Source organism: Phoca vitulina, unplaced genomic scaffold (genome assembly GCF_004348235.1).
Source record: "Phoca vitulina isolate PV1807 unplaced genomic scaffold, GSC_HSeal_1.0 scaffold38, whole genome shotgun sequence".
In the NCBI taxonomy this organism is placed as follows: Eukaryota; Metazoa; Chordata; class Mammalia; order Carnivora; family Phocidae; genus Phoca; species Phoca vitulina.
The window spans coordinates 18,808,167-18,824,838 of record NW_022589741.1 but is presented as its reverse complement, the minus strand read 5'-3'; the positions used below and the strand labels follow the sequence as shown (position 1 = coordinate 18,824,838).

The 16,672-nt window shown below is 46.8% G+C and overlaps 1 protein-coding gene across 7 annotated transcripts in view; it reads right to left on the bottom strand.

Annotated features, from left to right (window-relative positions):
* GRAMD1B (GRAM domain containing 1B) overlaps window positions 1-16,672 on the bottom strand; it is a 166,232-nt gene that overhangs the window by 77,118 nt on the left and 72,442 nt on the right. The window contains exon 1 of one of the 7 annotated variants that reach the window (XM_032427965.1): window positions 15,201-15,726. The exons of the other annotated variants lie outside the window; for them this stretch is intronic. Coding sequence (XP_032283856.1) covers window positions 15,201-15,223 — 23 coding nt within the window. The 5' untranslated portion in view covers window positions 15,224-15,726. Of the gene's footprint in view, window positions 1-15,200; window positions 15,727-16,672 lie in introns of those variants that run through there. 7 annotated transcript variants of the gene reach the window in all.

Sequence of the window (16,672 nt, the reverse complement as noted above, 5' to 3'; positions counted from 1 at the left end):
GACCCAATTGCCACCCCTCGAAGTGTCCTCCTCAGCTTCCCTCATGGCAAACATGTCCACCTCCAACCGAACATCCCAGGCCACGGGAGGTTGGGGTTCTTCAAGTCTGTCCATCTTCCCAAACAGCTGTGCCTCTCAGGGAAGCCAGGCATACTGTTCACTCATTCACGGATTCATTTAAATAGGGGAGTGCCTACTATGTGTGGGTAAACCTTAGAAAACACCAACTTCACCTCCGCCTTGAGTGGTGCTGCAGAGAGTCTGCTATGATGCGTCCTCTCAGAAGGCCGCCCTTGTGTTCCCTTCCTGCTCCCTGCTGTCTTCCTACCCCAGAGCCCAAGCACTTCAAAAATAACTTTCTCGACTGTACTAACAACTTTTATGACAATTTCTAAATGGCACTAAAAGCAGGGAGGATAAGAAAAGCTGAGAATGAGGCAAAAGAGCAAAAAGCAAAGGAGGTGGAAAGAAAAGCAAAAAAAAAAAAAAAAAGAAAAAAGAAAATCACTATTTCAAATTAAAAAAAAAATACTGCCTGTTCACATCATTCTATCTGCATAAAACTACCTCATTCCACAAATCCCTCCTACTATGGTCCCAACCTTCCTTCAAAGCTCTGCTCCCATGCACCTTCCCCAGGGAGACTTCCCTGATAAACTCCCCCAAATCTTGAACTCTACAGCACCCCCTGGAATTCTCCAGTATGGCTCACTCTTGCATATGTACCTAATGCATGGTGTACGACAGCCTATGGGCTCTGTCCTAACCCTTAGAATGCCACCTGCTCAAAACCCTCCGGGTCACTTTTCCTTCTTCCACATTCCCCATGGCCCACTGTACTTGGCCAGTGCTCTGCCGACACGATTGCCTGGCCAAAGCTCTGCTTGGAGGGAAGAGCTGCTGCTGTCTCACAATCTCCTCAGTGACCTGTTATCACTGTTCACACCGTTCATTCATTCATTCACTCACTCATTCCTTCATCCAACCAAACACGTGTGGAATGTTCATGCGCCATTGTGCTGCAGACTGCCCTGCATCTCCTGTGCAAATTCATTTACTCATCAGACCAGCCTAGTATTAACATGTAACGGGCACATGACAACAGAAGTGATTTCAGAAGGGATTATGGCAAATGTGGGTGACTGATGGGAAGTGGCAGACTCTCATACCCTGGAAGAGAAGGACTCCTCTACTTGGTGCTCTGATGCTGGCAAAATGGCGGAACCGACCACATTCCCCTCTGAGCCCATGACTTATAACTTGGTCACCTGGGTTTTATAAAAATAGATACAATTTTATATCAAAACGGACCAATGTATTAAATTTAAAAACAAAAATCCCAGAAGGACTTGAAGAAAGCAGAGGTGAATACGTATATGGTTATGGTTGGGAGGAACTTTCTATGAATAATGCCAAACACAGAAACCACGGAGGGCAAGAGTGATTAACTGGATCACATTCAAACAAACACACTTCTGTGTGCCGAAAACAGCCTGAAGTTAAAAGACACATGATCTCAGGGAAAATACTTCTAACGTGCATGACTAAGGGTTAATAACCTTATTATATTCAAGTCCTGAACAATGAAAAGACAAACACCTCAACAGGAAGGTTAGGGTAGAGAACAAAAAAGGCATTTCACAGGAGAAATATAAATGGGTAATAAGGAAATTAAAAGCATGTCACCAATGATCAAAGAGATGCAAATGAACACAACTCTGAGATACCACTTCTGGAGTATCAGATTGGCAAAGACTAAAAAGAATGGTAATGCCAAGGCAGGCAAGGACAAGGGGAAGAAACAAACACTCATAACTCACTGGTGGGTGTGTAAACTCGAACAACCTTTCCAAAGGGCAACTTGGCACTCGGCATTAAAAGCCACTGACCTAGAAATCTGGCTTCTAAGTATTTATCTGAAGAATGTTAGCACATTATTTTTAATCTTGAAGAACTAGAAAGAAGCTAAGTGTCAAATAGGAGAAGGGACAAATACTTACATCTTAGTAATACTATCCCTTACACGTAATTACAGAAATTGATTATTATAGAGAGATCAGGTGCTGTTAAAGGATTTCAGAACAGTGTACAGAATAAATTATAAGTTTCATCTGTCTTTACCTTTCCATGTAGAGTATATACAGAAAAAACAGCTCAAAGGATATAAACCAAAATGTTAATAGTGATTATCACTAAGGGATGGTATTATGACTGACGTCTTTTTGACTTTGTATTTTCTGATTTTTCTACAATACCCAGAGACAATGGGTACTGCAAAAAACAAAACAAAAAACAAAAAAACCCACATATTCAAACAAATTAAAACTACTGGACAATTTTTTTCTCAAAAATGTCCTTTATTTTTTTTGTCAAAAAAGCTCTTTAATTCTGATTTTCAGAAGACAAGTAGTATGTGAAAGAACTCTGAAAAGCAAAAAGGACTATACAACTCCAAAAGGGCAATCAATTATCCAGCATATATTTTTTTTGAGCACCCACTATGTGTAAATCTTTGTAGAAAGTACCAGAAAAATAAAACAAAAATTGGAATGCCTCTCTATTCTCAGAAAAGATTTAATATGTTATAAAAGATAGAATGACATTTAATCCAAGACTGAAATTATGGGGATCGAAGCAAAGTGCACAGAGAATGGAAAAGGACTAATTAATTCCTATCTGGGGAGGAGATAAATCTGGGATTGACTTCTTCGAAGGGGTGAGAGTAAAGATAATTCTGAAGGATAAATGGATTTCCATAACCACAGACAGGAGAAGCATAAGCAAAGACATCAGGGACATGAAAAGGTGTGTGTGTGACATGCTCTACAAAGGGAAAGTGTCTCGGGATGGAGGGGACAGAAGAGCCCGTGGAAATTTGGAGTGATGATGAGGCTGGACGCTCACGACGGAGCCAGAATGGGGAAGGCCTTGAGTGCCATAGCCAGGGTGTCACCTGTATTTTGTAGGTTACTAGGAGCCAAATACAGTTTTTGAAGAAGGGTTGGAAATCTGACCTGTAGGATGGCTGAATGATCAATGGACCTGAATGTTCCAAGAAGAGATGAGATTATTCAGCCATAATACACGAATGAGTGCTGATACATGCTACGACTTAAATGAAAACATTATACTCAATGAAAGAAGACAGTCACAAAAAAGTCCACATAGATCTATGATCCCATCCATGAAATTCCTTACAGGGGACTCTACAGAGACAGAAAGTAGATTAGTAGTAGCCTTGGGCTGGGCTGGCAAATAGGTACAGACAGGGTTTCTTTCTGAGATGATGAAGATGTTCTAAAATTGACTGTGGTGATGGTTGCACATATTGTGAATATACTAAAACCCACTGAACTGTACACTTTAAATGAGTTAGTTGTGTGGCATATGAATTATATCTTAAGAAAGCTTAAAAAAAAAAGAAGAGGAAGAAGAAACCAGCCAGGTGGCTACTGCAACAGACTAAGCAAGACATGGCAGCTTATGAATTCAGACAGTGGCAGTAAGCCACCTGGGAAAGGGCAGAGGACAAATCAGACACTGCAAAGAGAGAAGAACTCACCATGTGGACAATGAGGAAAAACGAGGGAAAAAACAGCTCTGAAGCTTCCAACATGAATGACTAGGACAGGAGGATGGGAAGAGAAGGTTGTTGGGGAGACTATCACAGATGTGCTTTCTTTGCAGTGAGTTTGAGGAGCTTCGCCCCTTCAGGCAGTGAGTGAGGAGAGGTGTGGACCGGGAGTGAACAGTCCTTCTCCTGGCACGGGTGGCGAGAGGTCTTTTGTGACTGGGGACATTTACTAATTCTATTTAGCACGAACTACTAACATCAAAGTGGTCTTAACTGATGCCTAGAAAAATACTTCAGAGAATTTTGCCAGAGAAAGAAGACTGCAGTAAACAAGAAAAACCAGGGCACCTGAGTGTCTCAGCCAGTGAAGCATCCGACTCTTGGTTTCGGCTCAGGTTGTGAGCTCAGGGTCGGGAGACCAAGCCCTGTATCTGGCTCTACGCTCAGTGCAGAGTCTGCTTGAGATTCTCTCTCTCTCTCTCTCTCTCCCTTGGCCCCTCCCCCACTCTCAAAAAAATAAATAAATCTTAAAAACAAACAAAAAACCAAAATAAACAAGAAAAAACATACAACAGTCTCAGCATTTAATAGAGCAGAGTCCTGCTCTGAGTCCACACTTTTGTAAAAAGGAGTTCCATCACTGCTGCTATAAACGTAATGGTTCATACAAAGACCGCTCAACAACTCAATGGCAGTGGTTAGCGCCTCTTACCAAAGCACCTCACGAGAGTACAAATTGACTTTGCTTGTTTATATCAAAGAAGGCAAGAACATGAAGTAGAAACACTTGGCTCATGAAATCAGAGGGTTAAAAAAAAGTCATTTGAACAAGCCAGAGTCAACAGAGGCTAAATACATAAATACATTTTTAAAAAGGTATACTTTAGACCAAAAAGATGGCTAAAAAAAAAAAAATAATAATAATGTGCAGAGCCGAGCAGGGCAGATCACCTTCAAAAGCCCAAAGGTCAGAGTTCCCAAAATTTGCATCCTGAGGTTTGTCAAGTTGAGCCTCTGGAAAACAAAGGGGTTTTGCATGTCATGTCATAATGCCACCGGATATCAACTATGACCATCCAGTAAGGCATAAAAAGTCGAGGTCACTGCAGGGAAGCTATTATGAAACAGTAAGGCTCCTAGTCTCAGGAGAATGGGTCCAAAAAAAGATCTTAAGTGGAAGATAAATCTATTTGCACTTCAGCAGGAGAGGTACGCGAGTCCCTCTGTGGAATTTTCCTGTAACATGCGGCACTGGTGAGACCCTACAGAGAAGGGTGTCCAGGTCTGGCTCCCCCACTCCTTGAGGCAACCCCCACCCCCACCTGAAGGCAAGGACCGGTTCCTATTCATCTTCGTGTTTCTGCCACCAGCTGAGTGGGTGCTCCAGAAATGCCTGAGTAAAAAGAGGACAGAAGGAATCCAGTGGGAACTTGAGGAGAATATGAAAGGGTCCTACACTCCAGAGATCTTCAGCCTGAAGTCCATGGGGATCTAGAAAGAAAAAATCTGCTGCTCTAATCTCAACTGTCATCTTAGAGATGAGGACACTGGTGCCTTGCCGGAGGTCACACACTCAGTGAGGGGTAGAACGTGTTCCAGGCTCCAGCTAAGTGACCGAGTGACCATACCCATGGGGGACAGAAGACAGGAGAGTTCCAGCAACGAGACTAAAATACATGATTTACAAGGCTGTTTAGTTGAAAGGAGTAAAACTGACTGATAGTGGCCTAAGACTATCCTTCCTGGCTCCTCCAGGGGAAGATAATGATCAGAGTTCTCTGTTATCTATCTAGGGCATGAGTAACAATTGTGGATTTTAAGTATTTGGAGAGCAAGGCTATGACCAGGCTCTCTTTAAACAATGTCAAACATAAGACAATGAAAATGTTAATAGCGGCGTAACATTTATAAGGTGGTTACAATGCGCCAGGCCTCCTCCTGAGTACATTCCAGGGATTTATCTCCATGAATCCTCCTAACCCTTACAACAGCCCTCAAAGGCAGGCGTGATTAGCCCCACTTTATAGATGAGAAAATCAAGGCTTGGCAGAGTAGGTAACTTGCCTAGCGTCATGCAACTAGAAAGGAGTAGAACCACCTGCACCTGTCCCTTAGGGTCTCCCACACAGCTAAACGGAGGGAGCCCCCGGTGATGGAGCAGCCATTCATGTCAGCTTCAGAACAAAGAGGCCCTGCCTGAGAAGCCTAATCTACCCCCTCCAGGGGCAAGAGTCCTTGGCCCAGACTCAGGAGCCCCGTCAGTGCTCAGTTCCCAAGATCTGCATTTTCTGGGGTTTGTCCACCCAGCCTTTGAATGTTTTCATAACTCTTAAAAAACAAACAGACAAACTGAAGGGTTTTCAAATATTTAGGTAAGGTTATAATGCTTAACTGGATGGTGAACAATGTTTCACTCTCCTTTAAGCTGTACAGATACATTATACACTTTCTTTGAGATGCAGGATACACTGCACAAATTTTTTAAAAGTTTTTTTTTTAATAAACCCTGATCCAGCCCCAAAGTGAAGCCACCAGATCAGCAATGATTAGGGACATGGCTCAGCATGGGGGTAAGTACACTACAAAACTATTCTCCTGTAAGATCACCTGATCCAGAGAGCACCACTCCCCCAGAAAGACTGCCCCACCTCCGTGGCAACCCCTTTCTGAATTGTTAAGTTTAAAGCTCCAAATTTCGGGGCGCCTGGGTGGCTCAGTCGTTAAGCGTCTGCCTTCGGCTCAGGTCATGATCCCAGGGTCCTGGGATCGAGCCCCGCATCGAGCCCCGCATCGGGCTCCCTGCTCCGCGGGAGGCCTACTTCTCCCTCTCCCACTCCCCCTGCTTGTGTTCCCTCTCTCGCGATCTCTCTCTCTGTCAAATAAATAAATAAAATCTTTAAAAAATAAAAAATAAAAAATAAAGCTCCAAATTTCTACCAAGTAAACACTCCTTTTCTCACGAAGTCAAGGACTAGAGTGTAGAGGTTAAGAGCACAGGGTTTAGAGGCAGACATTTTCAGTTTCATCCCAGTTCTGCCATTAACCATGGCGTCTTGGGCTTGTTGCTTAAACCTCTTTGAGACTCAGTTTCCTTATCTGTAAGATGGGATAAATACCACCTTTCCCGCAGAGTTGTGTGAGGGTTACATGAGCTAAGGAAGGAAGGAAGGAAGGGAGGGAAGGAGGGAGGGAGGGAGGAAGGCTCCTTCATAGAAACATTGTTATAATCTGTAACCCTGTTCTTGCCTGGTCCCAAACCAGGCACTTACGCTCCAGTTCTCCCCCACAGAACATCTTGCCCACCAAGTTGGGAAACCCATCTCCACCCTCTCTGGCCATCCTGAGCCCGAGGGCTTCACACAGCTGAGCCCAGCAAGCTCACACACCCCTGCCTCACCTGTGAGGCTATCCATACGTGACACCTGTCTTACCATGTGAACTCCATGCACCCCTCTGTTCTGACCAGACCACGCAGCTCTCTCTCCCCCAACCAGGGCCTCGCTTTGCTTTCTGTGGTCTAGCTCTTGCTTCTTCCCTGCCTGAGAGACCCCCGCCCCCCCAAAAAAAACTCTTAAAATCTCAGTGGCTTCCATCTTCAAGGACCAACCCACATCCCACCTTCTCCATTCAAGCCCTTCTCCATTTACTGTGCTCTCTTCCTCTCTGTTCTTGCACACCTTTTTAAGTTATAATTTGTATTCATTAAATGCCTTCATAAATTACCTTGACAAATTCCTCTAACTTTTCATGGGTATTTGTCTTCTCTCTTCTCATGGGCAAAGACCTGTCTTCCAATTGCTTTATAACTGCAGCAGTGGTTAAGAGTGTGAACTCTGGAGTCAGACTGCCAGCTCGAACACTTTTGGGCTGTGTGACCTTGGGCTGATTACTTAACCTCTCTGTGTTTCAACTTACTACTTGGTAAAATCTACACCATAATAATATATAGCTCAAAAAACTGCTAGGAGTTAATATATAGAAAACATTTAAGATATATGTGATATAGTAAGCTGTCATGTAAGTATTAGCTACTACTATTGATATCATCAGGATCACTATTACAGTGTTTAGAATGAGACAAAGTATCCAGTAAAAACGTATCACTTTGTTGCATTTGAGAGGCATCTTTATCTGTCTAAATAAACTAGGGGGCAGCAACTTTGTCTAGGGCTAGATAATAAGTATTTTATCTTTGTGGGCCACAGTTCTCTGTCACAAGTGTTCAGCTCTGACCCTGTACCACGAAAGCAGCCACAGACAATGCCATCCACAAATGAGTGTGGCTGTATACCAATAAAACTTTATTCATGGACACTGAAACCTGAATTTCATACAATGTTCACATGTCATGCAATATTACTCTTCTCGTGATTTTTCTCAACCATTTAAAAATGTAAAAATCAAAACCAACAAAAAATACTTAGCTTGCAAAGCTGTACAAAAACAGACAAGCTGAACTTGGCCCGCGGGGATTGTGTGCTGACCCCTGGCCTACCGTTGCACGTCTTCCATGACATCTCAAATCAAGACCTTTATTCCACAGGTAGTAAGAAAACCGCCATCGGGTTTTAAGAAGGGGAGTGGGCCCGTGGCTGTGCTTCCAGACAAGCAGCTATGGTCCCCATGATGGGTGCTCAACGAGACTCCTGGTTCTCCTCTCCTCGGCCCTTCAGAAGCCTCCCGGTTCCCAGACTTCCTGCGGTCAGGCAGGAAGGGTTACATGACTAGTTCGGGATGGTGCTGAAGGGCCAGGCTCTCCTGACCTCTGCAGTGACTACGTAGGAGGTGCCAGGAGACCCTAGAGCCTGCATCACTGGGCCACCTGCCATGCCTCACAGAGGACGGCCTCCCTGGAGGTCTTCCCCAGAGCCTCGGGGGCACTTGCATGCTCAAGAGTTAACTTACAGTGAGTTAAGCGACTGAGTCTGTGCGTGGAGGGGGGCCAGCAATTGCTATCATAGCACAACCGACCAGTTTAATTCAACATCTTTCTGCAAATGTAAACCAAAGAACAGCGAGCGTTAAGGATAAGCACACATAAAAACATCTGGCAATATCTAGTTTACCTATCCTTTCACCTTAACTCATGTAGGAAACAAACATCCAGCTTTCTGGACAAGGGATCAGAGGCATTCTCCTCCACGTTCTCTCATGAGAAACCCCAAATCATCTCTTCCAGCAATCAAATTCAATGGTAGTAAGTCTCATAAAGGCCAGGAGGAAGGGTTTCTAGCCGGAACAGAGAAGCTCAAGTGCAGTGGTAGCCCTTATATGTGTGTGGGGGATCCATTCAAGACCCCCAGTGGATGCCCGCAACCACAGGTACTACCAAACCCTATATATATATACTAACTATCCTTTCTCCAATACACACACACCTATGATAAAGTTTAATTATTAAATTAGGCACAGTAAGAGATTCACAACAGTAAGAAATAGAACAATTATACAGTCATAAAAGTTGTGTGAATGTGGTCTTTCTCTCCTTCCGTCAAAATATCTTATTTTGCTGTACTCACCCTTCTGGTGATGATTTGAGATGATAAAATGCCTATGTGATGAGATGAAATCAAGTGAATGATGGAGGCGTCATGGCGAAGTGTTGGGCTACTACCGAGCCCCTGAGGATCTATCAGAAGGAGGAACACCAGCCTCCACACCTCGGTTGGTCGCGGGTAACTGAAACCTCAGAGAGCAAAAACCCCCACAGATAACTCGGGGGGGAGGGAACTGCCATACTCATAATCTGATTTGTTTGGATACATTCTCTGCCAACCATCTCACATTCTAATAGAGTAAATTTCTTTCTTCTTAAAATAATAATGATGGTGACCAGAACCACAAAAAATCATGGTTACAGCCACTTATTTCAAGTCAGGAGCAGCTCCCAAAGTAGAAACCTGGGTATGAGGTGGGAAAGGTCCGTCCTTTAAAAAAAAAAAAAAAATCTGTGAAGCCATAAGATCTGGTCACTGCCCTGAGCCGTCCTGATCACTCATGGGATTTCAATGCTTAGATGACCAGCACTCAGTGCCTTGGATTTAACAGACCATGGGAAAACTCCCAATTCCCATCCCACCAAATAATAAAGTCAATCTCGCACTGTTAGCAAGAGGGTGTCTCTGCTGGGGGATGTTTGTAAATAAGTATTTAATATTTTCAAATGAAGGTTCAGTGTTTCCTGCTGGCTAAAGAAGTATACCAAGAGTCCACATCACAAGCCACCGCTCTGTAAGGACTATAGCCTTTCTCTAAACCATTAGTGAAAAGGAAGCTGAGAGCCCAACTAATCTGCCCAGCACTGTCATTTAATCCCACTTTCAAAACAGCTACCACCCAAGGCAAACAGAAGTCACCTAGCAAGGCCACACAGCGGGTGAGGAGGTGGTTACAAAGCTCAGATTCACGAGTTGGCCCTCCAGAATCTCAAGCTACTGAGGGACCCCGACCTTGACTGCAGCTCACCTTCTGGTAAACATCTGAATAACTGGGAAGCCTGGCTCTAAAGGAAGCCATACCCAGGCCTTCCTCCTCCTCTAGAGAAAACTTCTCACAAAAGAACCTCGGAACATAAACGTATGACCTGATCTTGACATTCCAAAGACAGAAATTCCACACTTTTTCCTTATGTCTAATTTAAATCCTCGCTTGCAACCTCACCCATTTCTTCTTTCATGGGCCTAAACCAGAGCTGAAGGAGGAAAGTGTTCTGTTTGTTAACAGATGTGAAGGGGGGAAAAAAACGCATACGAGACAACTGACCTTTGGTAGCTAATGAAATATGGCTGACCACAAATCTCCATGAAACATGGAGGAATGCAAAAATGAATTTCTGTCCCAGCTACTGGTGAGGACATAAGTGAGCAGGCTCCTATACACAGTACCCCTATTCTTAAATAAACAGTGTGAAACTAGCACGAATGCTCACTCACCCACTCAAACACAAAGAGAAGCTCAAAATTCCTCTCCTCTGTGGACCATGGCCTGACCACAGAAATGCCTCCCCTTCTCTACGTGTCAAGAACTATGCTCTCTTCACTCTACTTTCCCGGAATCGGATTCTTGCAGCACACTGAGACTTTCCTGAAGGTCGACTGTGGAGATTGCACCCACTGACCCCAACAGATGTGAGGACCAGGAACACAAGGATGGAGGATCATGGACAGATGTCACTATAGTCTGCCAAATCCTATGGGGGCCAAAGCAATCTGTCCATGGAGCAGCCCCACAAACCTGGAGATCTTCTTGGCACCTGAGGTTCTGAAGGCCTACAGGAATTAGGGATATCTTTACATCATACACCCAGCAAAAAATAAAGCAATAAATGATAACCATGAGAAGCTAAGGAGGACTGAACTGTTCTTCAATTTTTTTTTTTTTTAAGATTTTATTTATTTATTTGACAGAGACAGAGATAGCAAGAGCAGGAACACAAGCAGCAGGAGTGGGAGAGGGAGAAGCAGGCTTCCCCTCGAGGAGGGAGCCCGATGTGGGACTCGATCCCAGGACCCTGGGATCATGACCTGAGCCGAAGGCAGACGCTTAACAACTGAGCCACCCAGGTGCCCTATTCTTTAATTTTTAAAGATATTATTTATTTGTGTGTGTGTGAGAGAGAGAGAGAGAGAGTACGTGCAAAAGCAGGGGGAACGGCAGGCAGAGGGAGAAGCAGACTCCCTGCTGAGCAAGGAGCCCAATGCGGGACTCGATCCCAGGACCCTGGGATCATGACTCGAGCTGAAGGCAGTCGCTTAACCGACTGAACCACCCAGACGTCCCCAGGATCATCCTTTGAGAGAGTCTAAAGCCCCTAACAAAGGGGAGGCTGAATGGAGGGAAGATTTCTCTCTCACCATCCAGCCACCTGTCAATCACAGACACGTACCTTGATCAGCTTCACCCAAAAGCATCCCCTGTGATAACCTCCTAACACCCTGAGGTGGGGTGTCAGTGCTGTACAAAGTACAGCCTCTATTTACCTAACACTGGCCAACCTTCATGGCCCCACTCAAGTGCCAACAATTCCAGGAAGCATCTTTGCTCCCCCAGCTGAAATGAATTCCAGTCTCCTCTGAATTTCTAGAGTGCTTGTTGTTAATTGCATGTATCTCTCCCTTAGCGTTTACTGACTGGTCTTAGAGAGAGAGAGAGAGAGAGAGAGAGAGAGAGAGAGTGTGTGTGTGTGTGTGTGTGTGTAAAGGGGTTGGGTCTCGTTCTGTCTGTGAAGTTACCAATCCCCAGAAGTCAGAGGCAATGCCCTTTACATTTTTTAACCCGCACAATGCCTAAGCACAGGACTGTGAAAATAATCATGACTTGGTCAATATTTGTAGATTGAAGGGATGGATGAATAGCGGATGTGTAGACCTTGACCCTGCCCTCTGGGAAGGCAGGTCTAACGCAGACACACCTTGCTGTTGCTAGGGTAGTTGCAAAACTGAAGTAATAGTCAAGTAGGAAGAGTGCACCCTACCTTCTTCACTCACTAGTTGCAGGAATTTAGTCAAAACCTTTTAGCACTCTGTACTTCAGTTTCCCTAGCTCTCAAATGGAGATGCCAACCGCTTCATGGGGCTATAGTAAGGATCGATTAAAATAATGCATTTCCTTACACTTTTAAAAGTTTAACTAACAAAATAAATGTAAGGCAAAGAGACCACAAAGCAGGGGAAAAAAAAAAAAAGCCAGTATTTGGTATTGTTATATACTGAGGAAAGTGTACTAAAGAAGAGCAACCAAGAACAGGTGAATCACAAGGGAAAATTACCCACAAATCCAATGCCTGCTTGTACACCCGCTCTGTGTCTCAGATTGCTTGCTCTGTAAAATGAGGATCTTACGCACAATACCGTGAGCTCTACGGGACTTAACGCCTGTAAAGTGCTTCATGTGGTCCTTGACACGTGGTAAGCACTCAATGAACGTTAGTTGCCATTATTACTTTTATTATCAGCATTATCATCATTTTTACCTATTTTTTTTAAGTAGGCTCCACGCTGGGCATGGAGCCCAATGCAGGGCTCGAACTCATGACCATGAGATCAAGACCTGAGCCAAGATCAAAAGTCAGACCCTTAACCAACTGAGCCACCAAGGCGCCCCAGCATTATCATCATTTTTTATACCACTAACACATAGTTGGTGTTCCAGAAATGTTTCTAGAAATGACTCAAACACTAGGAAGTTAGTTAATTCCATCCTCTTCCATATGTAGATAATGTTACCCAGAACAAGGCGGCCAATATATTTGGTCACCTTGTTCCTACCAGTTCTCCCTGTTGACAGAGGAGAAGAGTACCCTGACATGGGACACCAAAGGGAGCTGCATGCAAGCCCAAACATTCACAATGCAAGGCTGGCCCCTGGGCCAAAATGGACCAATGTATCTACACCTAATGAAATAGTGAATCATAGGACCTAACCCTATCCAGGCAGACATCAATGGCAAAACCTCCCCATCCTTGTGATATTTTATTTGGCTGAAAGGGACAAGGTTATCCCAGGTACGGTTCCCAGCGTAACACTGTTCTGCTGAAATGCATCAAGAGCTACTCCAGGGAGGGTTTTAAAGGCACCTATGTCCGCACAGCCCCGAGAGACCAACCCAAGCTGAGCAGAGAAGCATTCTGTGTTAAAGCGATGTCTCATCGTCAGATAGTCAAACACCCCTCAGGCCCAAGCTGGGCATGCTGACCGCAGGGGCAGGGAAGGACGCTGAGTGATTTCCGGTGATGAGCCCAGTGTCCCCAACTCACCCAGCAGGAGCTGGGCCTTTCCTGGAGGCCTCATCCAAGTTACAGGCCCAGCTTGGCTCTGCTGAGGAATAAAGGGGCACCTCTAAAGGCTGCTGACTGGGCCTGAACTCCCAGGGACAAAAGATTCTGCTAAGGTCTTCCAACCCTGAAGGAATAAGGGACCTGGCCCCAAGAAAGCAGGGATGGCATTGCAGTACCTCTCCCTCCTTTCCTCAGCCTCAGCGGGGGGTTTCCAGCACAAGAGCTAAACATAAGAGGGAATGATACTAAATCTTGAAGAGAAGAAACTACAGGCTGGGGGTGGGGGGCGGGGCGTCACTGAGGGTTACCACTCCTCAGGACCTCACAGTTTTTAAGAGTCAAGCTACAAGAACTAGCTCCTCCCTTTCCTTTCCCCAAAGTGGCTTTTCAAAACCCATGCAGGGACCCTCTTGCCTAAAGGAGGAGGGCTGGACTAGACTAATTCTGTCAGACTTTAACCTCGGGTAGGTAGGGGTTTCTGGAAAGCCAGATGTAACCCAGGGCCAGGTTAGGACTCCACGTATTAAACTGCCCAATACCTACCCTGACTCTAGAAATCAACCTCCAATCCAGAGAGATCACCTTCCACGGTCCCACCACGGACTGGACTGCGGGTGGATGGATCCTAGCCACAAGGAAGGCAGGGCGCATCCCTGCAGGGAACTCTCCCAAACTCTCCTCCTCCCACCCTCCATTGTCCTCAAGGAGAGAAAGCGCCCTCCCCAGCCCAGAGAGCCATTCTCCTCTGAGCTGCACACGCCACCCTGCAGGGAGTGCCGGGTCCCCTGCAACGACAAAGTTTTCCAGGCAAAATCTCCAGTTTCTCAACCAGATAAAAAGCCAATTCGCCCACCCACCGGACTCAAAGGAGAAAAGGGAGAGGTGAGGGTTTTATTTTTAAAAATGGAAGGTAAGGGCGCCTGGGTGGCTCAGTCGTTAAGCGTCTGCCTTCGGCTCAGGTCATGATCCCAGGGTCCTGGGATCGAGTCCCACATCGGGCTCCCTGCTCAGCAGGGAGCCTGCTTCTCCCTCTCCCACTCCCCCTGCTTGTGTTCCTGCTCTCGCTGTCTCTCTCTCTGTCAAATAAATAAATAAAATTAAAAAAAAAAATAAATAAAAAAAAAAATAAAAATGGAAGGTAAAACTACTCTGACTACGTCTGTGGCCACCAGACAGCAACCTCACACATCAAGCACGAAGAGGCTTTAATATCCCAACATTAGGCCCAGGAAGAGGCGCCGACCAAGCCCCAAGGTGTGTGTGTGTGTGCCTGTGGTGGGCACGGCGGCGGGGCCGTCCCCTCTCCTTTGGACGCCAGGCATGCCAGAGGTTGGAACCTGACGCTCATGACTGTCCGCTCAGAGAGAAGCCTCTAGGCGATCAGAGCCTGCCTCCCAGGACGAGGGTGCCCTAAGGAGCAGGGTGAGCAAGGCCCCTGGCAACCGCTGTTGGGCTGGGGAGGGTACCACTGCACCCACCTCCAGCCTGACGCCACCCACAGGTCCTCGGGAAAGGGTCCCTTCTCTACCGAGTTCCCTCGGTGCACAGGCCCCTCAAAGTTGGAGACTCTTTTCAGCCACACTTTCTTCTCCACCCCCCGCCCCCCAACAAGATGCTGGCAGAAAATACTGCAGCAGTGCAGAAGCGGGGGTGAGCCAGAGAGAGCAACCCAACTTTGCAGAGTGTGCGGCCCCCCTGCTGACCCCTCGATGGCTGTCTGGGGGGACGGGCCTGTGTGAAGGAGACCTCTTGAGGATGCCGAGGTGCGGGGCGTGGGGGGGCCACATGAACAAGGACGGGGTTGAAGAAAGATGACGAAGAGGAAGGTGCCTTATCCCTCCTCTACTTACCAGGAGAGCTTGAATCCTTTCATTAGTACAGGCACGAGAATCCACTGACCGTGTCCTTAGCATCCCTGTGACAGCTCCGGAGGTCCCAGGACATATTTGAAAAGATGACGAAGTCCCCAAAGAACAGAATCCCATGTAATGTGACTTGAACACAGAGAGAGAAAGAAGACAGGGAAGGAGAGCGAGCAAGCGCCAGCCAGAAGGACCCCTTGAGCGCCGGGCTCGGAGGCCAAGGGCAGCTTCTGCAAATCCAGCCTGGGGCTGGGGCCGCCTGCCCGAGCTGTTGCTGCCACTGTCAGCTTCTGATGGGGACGGGCAACGCTGGCCAGGCTGCAAAACAAGCCCGGAGTGGCTGTCACCAGGCAGGCTGGCCGGCCACCCACCCACCCTCCCCTCCCGCCAGCTCAGGGCAGCCTCAGGGAAAGGACCCAAGGAGAGCCCGGCTGGAGAGCGAGGAGCGAGCAGAACCTGCCCCTCTCTTCCCCCAGGCGGCAGCTCCCTTGCAGCTCCATATAATCTCCTCATCAATGCAGTACCCAAGCAAAGCACTGCCAGCCACTTCCGCCCATTTAAAGACACAGCACATGTTTTGTCCCGGGATGGGACAGAAAGTGAGGGAGAGGGTGGGTGAGTGGGTGGGCAACGTGATGCCCGAGAAGGAAGAGCAGAGGGGCAGAAGAGAGGAAGATGGGCACTTCCCTAGCATCCAGCCAAGTGTTAAAATGCCACACCCTGGGGGCGAGAGGGGCCCCCCCCCCGCCCCCAGGCCCTCTGCGAACCTTGGGAATCCAAAGCACAGCAGACCTGAAAGGCCAGGGGGGCTAGTGCCTAGGTGTCCAAAGGCGAGCTGCTCAAGGCCACCTTAAGTAGAATCCTCTCACCCTTTCCCCAGCGAGGCGGGGCGAGCTCTGCGGTGAGATCCCAAGCCGTTCACAGCACGCAGAACACACAGTTCCCTTCCCCTGCTGGGGAAAGTGCCTTGCCACCACTTCTGGGGCGCGAGGTGAAGCAGCAACTTCTGGTGGCCCAGCAGCGCCCCCCGTCACCTGGGGCCAAGGATCCGTTTAAGGTGGCCGCAAGGGCCCGGTGTTGAATCTAAACAGTTTAACGTTTTATCACCAATACAGGGCTCTAAGAAGACTCAGACCCCTCAGAGCATCAAAGGGAGGAGGCACTGAGATTTTCAACTCCAACGAGAAGATTCGATCTGCTCTTAAAATCCTCCAAGCTCGGCCCACTGTGTTCCAACCCCAACAACTTCCCTGGCTGTGTGATTTTTTTTTTTTTTTTGTCCTCCCCTAGATTATGGACTATCTGGGTCAGTAATGCGGATGGGTGAGAACAAACAAAGAGGAGATTAATTATGAAATAGCAACCTTCAACTGAACCATATTAAGCCTTTACCCTGAAAATTGCCTCAAAGCAATCATCGACAGACATCCGTCCGTGCTGTATGCACATCCGTCCGTGCT